Raw genomic sequence first — 13,328 nt, 5'->3', positions numbered from 1 at the left:
CTAAAAAAAAAAGTGTTTGGAAGATTCCACAGGTAAACAGGTTAATTGTTAACAGGTAAAAGCTCAGTCGTTCACAAGCATGGATGGGACGAGGCTCACCACTTTGTGAAAAAACGTGTGAGCAGTTTAAGAACATTTCTCAACACAAAACTGCAGGAATTTAGGGATTTCACCATCTACAATTCAAACTATCTTGAAAGAGAATCCAGTCCAGAGAAATCAGTGTACGTAAGGGGCGAGGCTGAAATACAGCCTTGAAATATGAAGCGCAAAATACGACAACAGAGACGCCGGACTGTTGAGCACTTGCAGGCGTATATCAAGCAAGAGTGGGTAAGAATTTCATTTTCAAAAGTTCAACAATTCGTGTCCTCAGTTCCCAGACGTTTCCTGAATTTTTGACTGAGCGCGTATTTCCAAAAACAAAACAAAAAAAGTTAAACAGTTTGAATATTAAATATCTTGTCTTTGTACTGTATTTAATTAAATATAGGTCAAAAAGTTTTATGCAAATCATTGCATTCTGTTTTTATTTACGTCTTTCACAACATTGCAACTTTTTTGGAACTGGGGTTGTACATACAAAACTCTTGTAGACAAAACCAGAATGCCCTTTAAAACATTATTTGTTGAGGCAAAAAATCACAGGGAGAAACAGACATGAGGGGCGTGTCCATCTTATTTCTCTTGGAATTTCTCTCTGAATTTCTCTCCATTTTGCTGTGAAGTTTTGCATCCACATTTTGTTCATATCTTCACTCCGTGAGCTGAAAGAAGAGGGCAGCTCGCTTTCTGTCGTCAAAAGCTGTACTGACACCGACCTGCGTCAATCGGGAGCCCCATATTTACTGTCCTGCTGTCTCCTGTTGTGTGATGAGCCACATGGAGGGGTTACCCTCCCGCAGCAGGGCCCTCACATGTTGTAAGCCACATATATGGGGTCCAGCTGGTCGGCCAGGAATCCATCTCTGAGGTGCATGCGTTGCTTCTCCCCTCGGGAGTTGATGGGTATGACGCCGGGGTCGACCACCACCACCACCCCTACGATGAGGTAGTGCTCCTCCAGGACGACGTTGGTGACCAGCGCCACCAGGTCCAAGGCCTCCTGCTCCGATCCCTCCAGCTCCACAACCACCACGAGGAGGTTGGTCCATGTGAACACGGCACTGGAGGGTGGAGGAGGAGGAGGAGGAGGAGGAGGAGGATGGAGGGAAGGAAGGAAAAAAGAAACGGGAGATAAATGAAAATAAAAAATAAGAGGATTAGGAAAGGAGGTGAGCATAAGGGAGAAGACAGAAGCAGATGAGAGAATTTAGACAGAATGAATAAACACTGACTACATAATGAACAATTCAAACTAAATAAAATAGGAATAAAATAGTGATCTATAATTGTTGTAAATTCCTCACCATTCAGCTATGCTCTTGTGAGAACGGATGACCGAGGTCTCGATGTCAATTGGGTGATACCTCATCCCCCTCAGCTCCAGAGTCTCATCAAGAGAGCCCACCACGTAGAGGGCGTCATGGCGCTCTGAGACACACACAAGATGCAACAGATTTGTCAGTTTATATCTGATAAGTTAAAGGGATACTTCAGATTATTTGATGTGGAGTTGTATGAGGTACTCATACAATATTACTGACAGGAAATGTCGCTCAACATGCCCCCAGTTAGAAGAAGCAGAGACAAATACCAGCATAGAAGCTAAGCAATAGACCGCTGTGGACAGGGACAACAGCAAAATGATTTTAAGCCACTTAAAATACATCCACCTTAATGAATTATATCAATTTAAGTCTACACTATATTTAGAACATATATAATGCAGTCAGACAGCCTTTTCAGACAGAAAACTTCCGTTATAAAAGTTAAATATCACTCTCTCCAAACCAACCAAACTCCATGAGTGAAATCAGTAATTTAAACTTGCAGAACACAGGAGTTGCTGGTCCACCGCTGCCTTGATTGATGTTAGTTTGTTTGTGTTCTTGTGTGACTTTGGTGTTTTAAAAGGTTATTTCAGATTCACTAAAGTTATTCAATAACACAAAGACAATAACATATCAAAGCAGATGTAGACCAGCAACTCTTGTGTTCTGCAAAGTAAAATTACAAATTTTGCCCATGGAGTTTGGTGGGTTTGGAGAGAACAATATTTGGCTTATATAATGGCAGTTTCCTATCAAAACCAGCTGTCTGACAACTAGGTGAAGCAGTGGAAATATTCTTAATAGAGTGTGAACTTAAACTGATTTTTTTTTTTTTTTCAAACTGGACCTCTTCTAAGTGGCTACGACACCTTTTGCTGTTGACCCCATCCACAGCAGTACATTGCTGAGCATCAGTGGTGGTACTCATCTCTGCTTCTCCAAACTGGTGGTGTGCTGACCGCCATAATACTGTAGGATATACACTGACTAGTGGTATCATATAATCCCACATTTGTTTTATTAAATTACATTAAATTGATCAGAATAAAATCACCTCCTATTTCTTTTTAACTATCTAACATACCACTCATTCTAACTTTGTCAGAGAAAATGTAAACGCTTCATCTGTTTTCAAGGAGGACCAAACCCAATGACAGGCATTAAAAATAACTATAGAAATCAGTCAGTCGTCTCCTGGATAGTCTCAATAATTTATGTGGGTCATATAGAGGCTTTAGTATCAAATTTAGACCGTTTCATAACCAGTTAAAAACTCCTTGTAGTAGCTTTAAAAAAAATCTAAATATAAGTCCAGCTTACACCAAAAGCATCACACTGACTGTGAGCTGAAATGTGTGCTGATGATTCTCACCTCCACTGGCATCAGTCAGCTCAGTGCGCCGCAGGAAGCCCAAGTAGCCCGTCCTTGCCCAGACGGTCTGCGTGTCACCAAAACTGAGCTTGGTGTTGAAGTGGTCAGCATGCAGCGCTTCCTCACCGTACACTGTGTAGTAGCCCGTGGCATTGTGAGGACTGCTCACCCAGATCTGTCATACACATTAAAGTACACATATGTACATATATAAGTGTTTTTAGACATTTTAATGCAGAAATGTTACATATTATAGCTTTAAGAGATCAGTTTACCATGGAAATCCAACTATAACCTGATGAAGTAAGTGGAACAAGTCTGCTTGGTAAAAATCAGATGACGTTACCTCTCCCAGATGGGAGTCTCCCAGCGGTCCTTTAGTCTCTGTGTTGGCGATGATCACCTTCACTCCTGGAAGGATCTGCAACAACAAAAAGCCATGTATAAAAAAAAAACAAAAAAAAAACATGACAGCTTGAGAAATAAGCAACCCTTTAGCATCACAAAGTCACAGTCACTTGAGGTGTTTCAGTGCATGTTTTAAATGATGCCGTACCTTCCCAGACTCCATCAGTGGCAAGCTGTGTGGCGACCCCCTCTCTACCAGGCGGACCCTACAGAAAACAGATAAAAGGACGAAATAAGCTAATTTCATATCTCTATTTTTATTCCATTTCTCAACATACGGTATGTAAAAAGATTTGAAGAATGTATTCAGGTAAACTTTTTAATCTAAAAGTAAATTAAAAGTAAAACAGAAAACCAAATTAACATGAATACAGTTTTTCTCATTTGCTTGAATATATTTGTCCCTTCTGAGGTTACATTTGTGCTCACATACAGGTCAAAACTCGGCCTCAACGGTTTTGAAAAAAATATCTAATTATCATTACTTTGAGTGATATTACATTTGCAATATAATGTGTGACATTAGTTATTCTCATTTTCAAAGAAAAACATGGTGTGATTTTTGCGGGGAACAATCATTACACACTGAATAACAAAATACAAAATACAGCTAACAATATGAGCCAGATCAACTTTAATTTGCACCGTGTGTCTGTGCAATTTGTTGAATCTTTACCTAGTTATAGTATGTGCCATAAAAGACAAGCAAACATATCACAACATGATTTGTAGCCTTTTCTCCAAAGATGATTTTGTTAGAGATAAGAAACCTTGCTGTACTTTTTGAGATGAAAGTTTTCTCCATTCATTATATTCTTTTGTGCAGGTCTTTTTCGTGCCCATGAACTGTTTTTGACATGGCATTAAATATGGCACAGCTTTTATACTGCATTCTGTCTCCTCTGAAGGGCCAATAAAGAGTTTCACTCAAAATCAGAAACACTCAAAAACAAAGATTTGTGCAAAGGAGTTTCACACAGGTTGATTACAGGTTCATAATTATGCAAGTAATTTCAGCTGTGATCTGACATTTTCCTTAACACGCTTAGTTGAGTAGAGTTTTTGGTCTCTCTATGAGATCTCTGTTTACTGTTTTGAGAAAGAACGTGAAAAATGCGTGAAAACAAGAAAAAAGTTTAAGTGCACTTTCAAGAGAAGATCTCCGCTGCTGTCGAGAAGGTGATGATGAAGATCTTAGCAATCATGAAAAACTGTAATAATGGCATTAATTATTCCATATGCTAGAGAATTGTGTACTAGCATTATAATTACCTGTCGTGTCGTAGAGCTCTCATGTCCACATAAACAGTCGTGGGGTCTGGTCCAGCTGTACCCTGGAGAAAAAAGTGGCAGATGAGTCATTAATGTAACTCTCACAATGGCGACATTAAGGCTGTATGTTGTATGTTGAGTGGAGGGGAGGTGGAAGCTGCTTATGATACAACTGTTGACAAAGCGGGGAGGGGGGTGCAGCCAGAAGCCAACCAGCCAGGCTACAATAGTTAGGACTTTGGCAAAACTCAACCGTGTAGCCACAGACGCTGTAAGTACCTGCAGTTAAATTCACCCGATCTACTGCTGCCAATTTGTTTTCATGGTTGGGAAAAGCTACAGTGCCAGTTATTAGAAGCCTGCAAGAAACTGAGAAAGAGCTATAGTTTATTTCCTTTAAATATTTATTTTCTGTAACAAAAAGGGCACACAAATGTCAGAGAAAGTCTAAGTGAGTGCCATTTGTTTTGATTACATGTCGATAGCCCTGCCGTGCTCTTGAGTTCTAATTGAATCATTTCTCAAGCACTGATTCGGCTTGTCAGATATTGATTCTTTCTGCTTTGGGATTTGTCATCATTACCGCTGCGAGACGAGTCACAAAACATTATGTTTTCCATCACTCCTCTGCCAGCATGTAGCCAGAACACAAGCTAGCAATGAGTAGCTGTATGATCGTCAGTGAGGTCACAGCCAAACAGAGAGAGCGGATTGATTGAGTTTAATGAGCCGGCATGTCGAGCCAAGGCTTCTGCAACAGGGTGTTTTTGAAGCATTTGTGTGACTGAATTCAGAGTTTTGTTCTTGCTATAAAACCACAGCCAGCGGTCTGATAAGCCTAATTAAAAGTCGCTTAATGACAAACATTTGCTTTTATGAACCTGATCAACATGTTGGCTCATCTAATACAACTTAACAGTCAAAACTCTGTGCAGTATTTGTTAATGAGGAGCGTAATTACAAAATGAAATATCAGAAAGTTAAAGGGGGAAAAAGACCATTTTCTAAAGGCCCAAACAGACTGAAAGCGATAACTAGCAGTTTTTTGGAATAGGTCATTGCACACTTTTTTTTAGGTAGTGCTGCAGCCTCGTCAGCACCCACTTTTTATGCCCATGCCTTTTTTTTATTCATCTTAGCTCTCTCCAAACAGGTAATGTGGCTGCAGAGGAAAAAAAAACCCTTCTCATTTAGTGCTCCAAAATTAAGGCAAGGTCAGAGTGGAGATGTCAAGGTAGTTGATGCCTCATAAAGCTTTTGGTCTATGTTCAGCCATTTAAAACAATAGGTGTCAGTGCATTTGGGCCTTCAATCTGACTTGTTTTCTCTTCTTTGTTTGTCACTTAAGAACAGGTGTGTTTGTTGTTGTAGTACTCACTGTGGCCACAAGAGGCTGAAGTGGACCACTCACCATTTCCCCATGCTCTAAAAGGGACTAAAACATACACGTTTCCTTCCAGGTGAGTTTTAATAGTGGTGAACTTCAGCCTCTTTTGGCCAAAATGAGTTTTAAGAGTATTACAACAGAAGAAAAAAACAGAAAAGGAATCACCTATCACCTGCACTTTTTTAAAAGATAAAAAAGTAACTTAGAGAAATGAGGATAAAATAATTTCTCTCACTACATGACCACTAGCATGTAAGACAAAGAAATCAACAGAGTATTCATTATATAAATAACTAAATAATTAATTAATGTGTGGACTGAAACTTTAACAAAAAAGTGGGGTAAATTGTTTTAAATGAAAGTTACAATATTGAGATTTTCATCAAAATAAAACATCCTTTCTCTGGTAAATAAATACATAAATAAGTAAATAAATAACAAAAAACATACATAAACGATTCTCCTTCTTAGTAAATATTTCTTCACGTTGTGGAGTAAGGATCACAGGGTTGGACATGGCACTTTACACATTAGTCCTCCCAAATTAGACTACATCACGGCAGAGTTCATGCTGCTAGCTCATGGTATAATGTAGCACATCACATGTAACACACATATATCATAAAGCAACAGTCGCTACGGGTAAGACTCAGCTAAAATGAATAGCAGTAAAATGAAGCCAAAGCTCGTCAGAGAAAAAGAAAAACGAGAGAAAAATCAGTGAATTAAAGTTAAGCGTGTTCAAAAATCATGCAAGGTAGACAAAACACACACACATGATCACGCAGACACACACACACACAGACACACACAGAGACCCAGCGGCAGCCCAATGAGCACACAGCAACTCTTATCCTACAGTTACCTGCTCAGCCAGTTTCCCTAACCTGTTGGGCTGACAGGACAGGGCAGGACAGATAAATAAAGATATATATATATATATATTTATATACGTGGACACACATGCACGCACACACACGATCAAATTCACCAGGGATATGAAGGAAACAAATAAACCAGAACACTGAAGGGTCACAGGAGAAAAGAAAAAATGATGAACAGTCAGATTGAGAAGCAACTGAGCTCATGCTATTTTTGCCATCGTTCAGAAACCTTCTTCTAAATATCTGTGAAATATCAAATATAAAATTAGTTGGTAAAAAAAACAACTCTCTTTTGCTGTCTCATTTTTCCCAGCTAAAAGTTTACAGTGTTACAGGATGTGTACAGTGGCAGAGAACTATGGAGTTGAAAAATAAAATGAACCAGTAAAAGATAAACAGAGGAGTAAAATATTAATTTTATCAGCTGATTTTTTTGTTTTGTTTTATTGCCAACTAATTGGAGGTTACAGAGTAACGAGTGTTTTTCAACCTTGACCCAATTTTCCCACAGGGGTCCATGGGACTCTGCTGCAGGGTCCAATCCATGAAACGTTTTCAGATTCATTCATTAAAAACAGCTTTAAAAAATATGTAAGGAATAATCTACAGAGAGCAGGTCATTATGGCAAAATAAACCTCAACAGGGTGATGCAGAACCCTTCATTATTGTCTACATTTATTCTATGATTAGACTTGTAGCAAGCATTACTTATTTGCACAAACTATTTCCTTTCCACAAACATGCTTTCTATGTTTTTGAGAAAACTGAGAACCTCCGGTCTGAGTGACTAATTTTTGAAATCGCTCCAGTATTGAGGATGACTGCAGCAGCCCAAAGAAGTGAAACTAAGCCATTATGTAATCCTTCTGGGCATCTGTGCACTGTCAAAGTATGACCACTAAACATGATTAAAATCTGTTTATGTTTAACCAGAAACAGCTGATTTATTGCTCTTGCCAAACCTTCCTTAAAAAAGAACTTTAACATGATCCTCTTGATTCAAACTTGACATCTTAACTTGTCTTTTCGCTGCTCCAAAAATCAGCAACTCTGGTTTGGTTAAAAAATAAACTCTTAGGAGAATAGAGTCCGGGTTGAAAAATACAGAAGTTAATCTTTAAGGGGAAAATATTTCTTTAGTGCTCCGTCTTAAAACAGTATTACTAATGATACATTATAGTTATATTTCTGGCCCATCTGATAACCTTTTACTGCCTCTTGTCAGTTTCCTGACTCCATACATCAGCCAGTCTACACGATGATTATTTACTTTTCATGTAACTGACAGGGATCACATCATCTCCACTGTGCTTTTCTCACTTCTTGTGCACTTTTTATTTTCAGTGAACTCTTACGTACACTAGCTGTCCAAGCAGGATGAGGCAGTAAAATAAGCCACTTGTATTTTCCATCATAACCAACATTCACTCTTTTAAAGTGCTGCTAATCCTCCATCTTCAAGGACTTCTTGGATGTTGATCTGAACTGCTGCATAGATTCATAGCCAGTTTTGCCTCCCCAACCCTCCCTTCTTCCTCTTCATCCTTCACCAGCTGCTTACCTGCAAACATATAGCCACATTCACCCTGCAGCCGAAGGTGGTGCTGACGGCTCGCGGCGACAGCCCCAGGTCCTTGAAGATCTTTGAGAAGGACTGAGTGAGTGCAATGCGGGGCCTCTCCTCTGCTACCACCATGCATGTGCGCACGCAGGACAGGTTCACATTTCGCAACTGGAGGTGGAAAAAAAGGAGAGATGGATCAGCAAGTGCAAACTGTGTGAAAACGCGCCACTGTTAAGGTAGTAATGTGACTTTCTTTCTCAAGTGGGAGTTTCTTGTAACCCAGGAGATGATGAGAGAAATGTAATGGTTACAGTTTCATATTAATTGTTTTTTTTATTAGATTTATTCTACTCATTAAACCACAGACATAATTTGTACACAATCCCAGTCTTAAGTGCTGCAGACAGTAATCAGCACACAGATAGAGAGGAATGAAGTGTTTCACCCCTGAGTGCGTTGATTGTCTCTCTATAATCACGGCGCTATGGCAACAACACGACTGGGAAAAGAAGTAATTGAAGAAAACTCTTAAATTTTGTAGAAGAAAATGCTGCAGATTGTTGCCTCCCCAGTGGCGACACTCAAACTGACCCGCAGTGCTTCTGTCTGAGAACCCAGGCCCTTGGTGCACATCTCCATGACTGAGTACGAGCAGAAGGTGACGCGCACTTTGTACTGGCTGACTGCCGCCAGCCACAGAGACGCATTGCTCTCCAGCTCCAGAGGGGGAACCAGGATCGACTGGTGGCCCGAGTACACACTGAAACCAGAAACACACATGCAAACAGAGAGGCTGAGTGAGATGACGCTGAGACAAAAGACTGCATCAGGAAATAACACAATATGTGTAGAAAAGGAGATGACTGGTTGCTCTGTACACTCAACCATAGATGAACAATGTGTTGGGTGCTCCTGGAAAACAGAAAGGCAATCCAGGCACACCAAAATATGAGTACACATAATTATGTAGTGCCTAAATAATTTAAAATGCCAACATGTTTCAGCCACTGTAGGTCTTCATCAGGACTTTTAACAAACAAACACAGGTGTAAACACACCCATAAAGTAGCAACAGCCAATGGGAGGCAATCATAGGACCCAGATAATACCACAACAGGTGAAATAACTAAAACCCAAAATAATATGAGATAACAAAGAAAAAAAAAGAAAAAAAATTATTTTACACATCATAAATACATAAGTTGTTAACACAAGCTGTGAGAAAAAGAGGGAGGCCAATTACACAGTGTTTGTTCCAACCACCAATTTAATTTCTGGTTTTACTGCTGGTCATTTGTTCTGAGCTGCCGGTTTACCTGCACAGACACCAGAGAGCGAAGCCCAGGCCGCAGTAGGGGTCCAGACAGATGGCGATCTGCCGGGAGGGGTAGAGCTCACACTGCAGTTTGATGGAGCGACACAAGGCACTGGTGGCAGCGTGAGACATCTAGAGGAGGTGATGTGACACACAGAGACACAAGAGATGCATCAAAACTGGATCCTGTAGGAAAAAATCAACAACTCCTAGAGCTTCATTTCATTCCATTATGTCACCTCTACAGTGTGTGGATGGTTGCTTGAAGCTGAGCACTTAAAATGTGTTTTTTTGAAGTCTTTTTTTCAGGACAGTGCACCATACTAAATTCCTATAATCAGCCTATAAGAGCATGTTTTACCAGTATGTTTTAACACCTTTCTTCATCGCCTGTAATGTGAAAATATTAGATTTTCACACAGTCAGAGAAAGTTAAAGTGTACACTTCAGTTACAAATCAGCGCACCACAGGAGCATCTCTCCCCGGTGTTTGCACACTCTTGTTCACACTTACAATAACCGTCTGAACCCGTCAGAGGCAAAAACAAGCTAGCGGGGACTGCCCTGTGCACTCTGCTGAAGTGTCTGACAGTGTGTCACCTGCGTTTCTATCACTCTTCTCTGCTGTTTATTTCAACTTCAGATTCAATTCAGAGACTCTGTAGCCTGCCATGGTGTTGCGTTGCTCTGTGAACAATGACACAGCTAAAAAAACAAGAGCTGAAACTTACCAACCACTTGTTTCCCCTCCTCTCATCTGTTACCCTCCAGAGCATGTTGTCATGACGATTTTTTTCATAAGTGTGCCAGCTAATATAATTTATGATTCCCCTTACATTGAATTCCTCATTGAAATGTTATACCTTTGCATTTTTCTGAGCTTTTATCTGCTTTATCTTGCAAATGTAAAGCACACTGACAAAAAACTAATCAAAAAACAACTGCTTGACTATAAGAATCTCCGTCGATTGAAAGGTCTCCATCTGATGATTTGAATCTCTGACTTTCAAAGGGCAAAAAAAAATCAAAGCACTCTTTGGATAACCTCTAGCTAGAGACTGTGGACTTAAACGTGCTGAGGTTTGTATTTTGTTAGCTTGTAATGACAGCAACCACATCCTTGTTTTATTCATGATCTCTATCTGCTGACAGCAGATGGTAAAATATTAAAATTTACACACTTCCTGCTAACGGGAACAAAGAAGGACTGGCAGCATCCCAACACGACAGCTACAAACTCTTAAACGCCCATATGACTCGTGTGTCCTTCAAAATTCAACATACTTTGACCCCTGCTAAGATGCCTGTTGTGGACACGCTGAAGTCCAGGTACGCTAACATCTCCGGGGTCGGGGGTTTGTACATCTGGGGACTCTTCTTCCTGGGGAGGTCATCTGATGGATGAGCAGAAGCAGAGAAGCCTTTACTTAAATATTTACCCTTTGGTGACAAAATAAGAACATAAACATGAGCCCATCAGTGTGTTTAGTATGTGGACATGACTCACCTGTGTCCAGGACCATGGGCCAGCTCTTGATGTCCACAGCAGCGGCAGCCTCTTTGGACTTCAGCAGCTTCATTATTGCTTGAGTGGTCAGGATGCACACCGACTTACTGACCTTTAACACACAGATACCAGAGTATTACTACATCTAAGTTACGTTACTTTGCCGTTGGAGAGAAAAGCCCCCCTCACAGAGCAGAGCTGACTTTGTATATGAACTCTCTGTTACCTCAACAATCATCTTGACAGTGGGCAGTGTGGTTGCCAGGTTCTGTGGGTGCGGAGGTCTGACAGTGACTGGCACACAGCCAGCATACAGGCAGCCATAGAAGGTGGCAATCAGGTCGATTCCTGCACATAAGAGTTTAATAACAGCAGAAAAAGTTTTACAGTAATATAAAGAACCTTACTATGAGCCTCAGTCTCTTCTTGTGTGTGATTATGATTGACAGACTTATAAACAGAAGACAGGAACAAGTAAAGACACACCTGAGACACTAAAGAAGACAAGCAGAAATAATGCTTTTTACCTGGCGGGTAGACGAGTGCTACATGGTCTCCAGTGTTGAGGCGTCCCATCAGTGCTGTGGCCACCCGCTCAGCTCGCTTGTGCAGCTGCAGACAGGAAGCTGTACTCGCCACTGTGCCCTGAAGAGCAAAACAAAAGAACACAAGTTACACTAAAAGTAAGGTTTTCCATACCCCTGTTACCTTAGTGCTTTGCTCTTGGTCTGAACTGCTGACCCTTCGTAAGTCCCTCCTCTTTTAGTTTTATGCTCCAATGACAGTTGAGCAACCTTAGTACCTCAGTCAACATTTTCTTCTTCCTGTCTCCTGTAATTAGATATTCTATGCGCCAGGCTTATCTACAAATAAAAACTGACTTGACTTGATTCACCTACGATGCTGCTTTAATTTAACAGATATCAAAGTTAGAAGTCCATCCTAATGAGCAAGGTAGCTTTGATAATAAAGGTGCATTATCCAACATCGGAGCTTCTCTGTTTATCCAGGTCAGCCACACATGCATGTTAGTGCACGTGAGCCTCTATCTGTCCTCCCCATGTCTGTTTTCAACACGACCGCCTAGTGAGTGACTTTCTCATATTACAGATAAACAATTTCACAGTTTGTGAGCACTGTGTGTTCAAATGCTGCCTTCTTTTTTTCAACTTCTTTCACTAAATGAAGCGTGCATTTGTTTTGGTCTGAGATGCTGGTGATTTACTATGACCCCTAGTGGCAGGAACTTCACTTACAGCACCTTCATTATTTTCCTGTTATATAAAAGTGGTTTCCCATCGGAAAAGTCTGTCTGACAGCAAGGTAAAGCAGTAAAAATACTTTAAATATAGTGTACACTTCAGCAGATTTTGATATTTTTAGGTGGACCTTTTTTTAGGTGGCTAAAATACACCGACTATGGATAAGAATGACAAACAAACCCACTTGAACTACATCACATTATATATTGCCATCACAAATAACATTCTACCATGACTAAAAGGCAGTACCTTAGCATTGAGAACCAAGAACAGAGGATGGTCTGGAGTGGCCTGAGCTCTCCATTGCAGCACATCTTGTATGTACAGGAACTAAAAGGGAGAGAGACACACATGTTTAACTACAGAGAAATGAGAGACAACACACAGCAAAGTTAGACAAAAACTTAGACAATGATGAAACATGACGCAAACAATGTAGAAATAATGGAGCACAGTGGCACAACGTGGATTTTTGTAATGAAGAAATGAGACGTGATGAATTTCAATATATGTGAAGCTGAGAAGTGTAATACAAAGGGGATCTGAATGACACAACTCCTGTGTCTGATCACTCCACCGTGGATCCTTACCTGTGTCTGCAGAGTGTGTGTGGAGGTGATGAGTGGGTGAAATGAGGATGACTATCTACCTTACGTGCCTGGTCATTGTCCTCTAGCTGGGCCACGTCTCTCCCACAGGCCTGTGCTATCCTCTTGCCTGCCACCAGGTTGCCCACTATCATAGAAGCAGGACCGACCTCTGTCCAGCACAACCACATTCATCAACGTCATCACATATGTCAGTGAAGAGAGGGCCAACATTCATATAGACATAAAAATATACACAGAAAAACAGCAAAAAATGAAAAAATACAGGGTTCCTACACATTTCCACTTCAAAATTCCTGACTTTTCCAGACTTCC

At 40.5% G+C, this 13,328-nt stretch overlaps 1 protein-coding gene across 4 annotated transcripts in view; it reads right to left on the bottom strand.

Moving 5' to 3' along the window:
- Window positions 1-420: 420 nt before the first annotated feature.
- Window positions 421-13,328, bottom strand: part of LOC146323077 (disco-interacting protein 2 homolog A-like) — a 127,220-nt gene continuing 114,312 nt past the window's right edge. For 2 of the 4 annotated variants that reach the window (XM_084725300.1, XM_084725302.1), the window contains 15 exons: window positions 13,055-13,164; window positions 12,655-12,735; window positions 11,671-11,788; window positions 11,370-11,491; window positions 11,144-11,255; window positions 10,921-11,030; window positions 9,638-9,768; window positions 8,913-9,081; window positions 8,319-8,489; window positions 4,486-4,547; window positions 3,362-3,419; window positions 3,152-3,226; window positions 2,806-2,980; window positions 1,410-1,533; window positions 421-1,166 (listed from right to left, as the gene is read on the bottom strand). In XM_084725300.1, the coding sequence (XP_084581426.1) occupies window positions 914-1,166; window positions 1,410-1,533; window positions 2,806-2,980; window positions 3,152-3,226; window positions 3,362-3,419; window positions 4,486-4,547; window positions 8,319-8,489; window positions 8,913-9,081; window positions 9,638-9,768; window positions 10,921-11,030; window positions 11,144-11,255; window positions 11,370-11,491; window positions 11,671-11,788; window positions 12,655-12,735; window positions 13,055-13,164 (1,871 nt within the window). In that variant the 3' untranslated portion in view covers window positions 421-913. The remainder of the gene's footprint in view (window positions 1,167-1,409; window positions 1,534-2,805; window positions 2,981-3,151; window positions 3,227-3,361; window positions 3,420-4,485; window positions 4,548-8,318; window positions 8,490-8,912; window positions 9,082-9,637; window positions 9,769-10,920; window positions 11,031-11,143; window positions 11,256-11,369; window positions 11,492-11,670; window positions 11,789-12,654; window positions 12,736-13,054; window positions 13,165-13,328) is intronic. The other 2 variants (XM_084725301.1, XM_084725303.1) reach the window with 1 other exon arrangement.

The sequence above is a fragment of the Lutjanus erythropterus genome, chromosome 8, assembly GCF_056507025.1.
Source record: "Lutjanus erythropterus isolate fLutEry1 chromosome 8, fLutEry1.hap2, whole genome shotgun sequence".
NCBI lineage: Eukaryota > Metazoa > Chordata > Actinopteri > Lutjaniformes > Lutjanidae > Lutjanus > Lutjanus erythropterus.
Note: the sequence above shows the minus strand (reverse complement) of the source record. Positions and strands in the feature narration are given on the sequence as shown.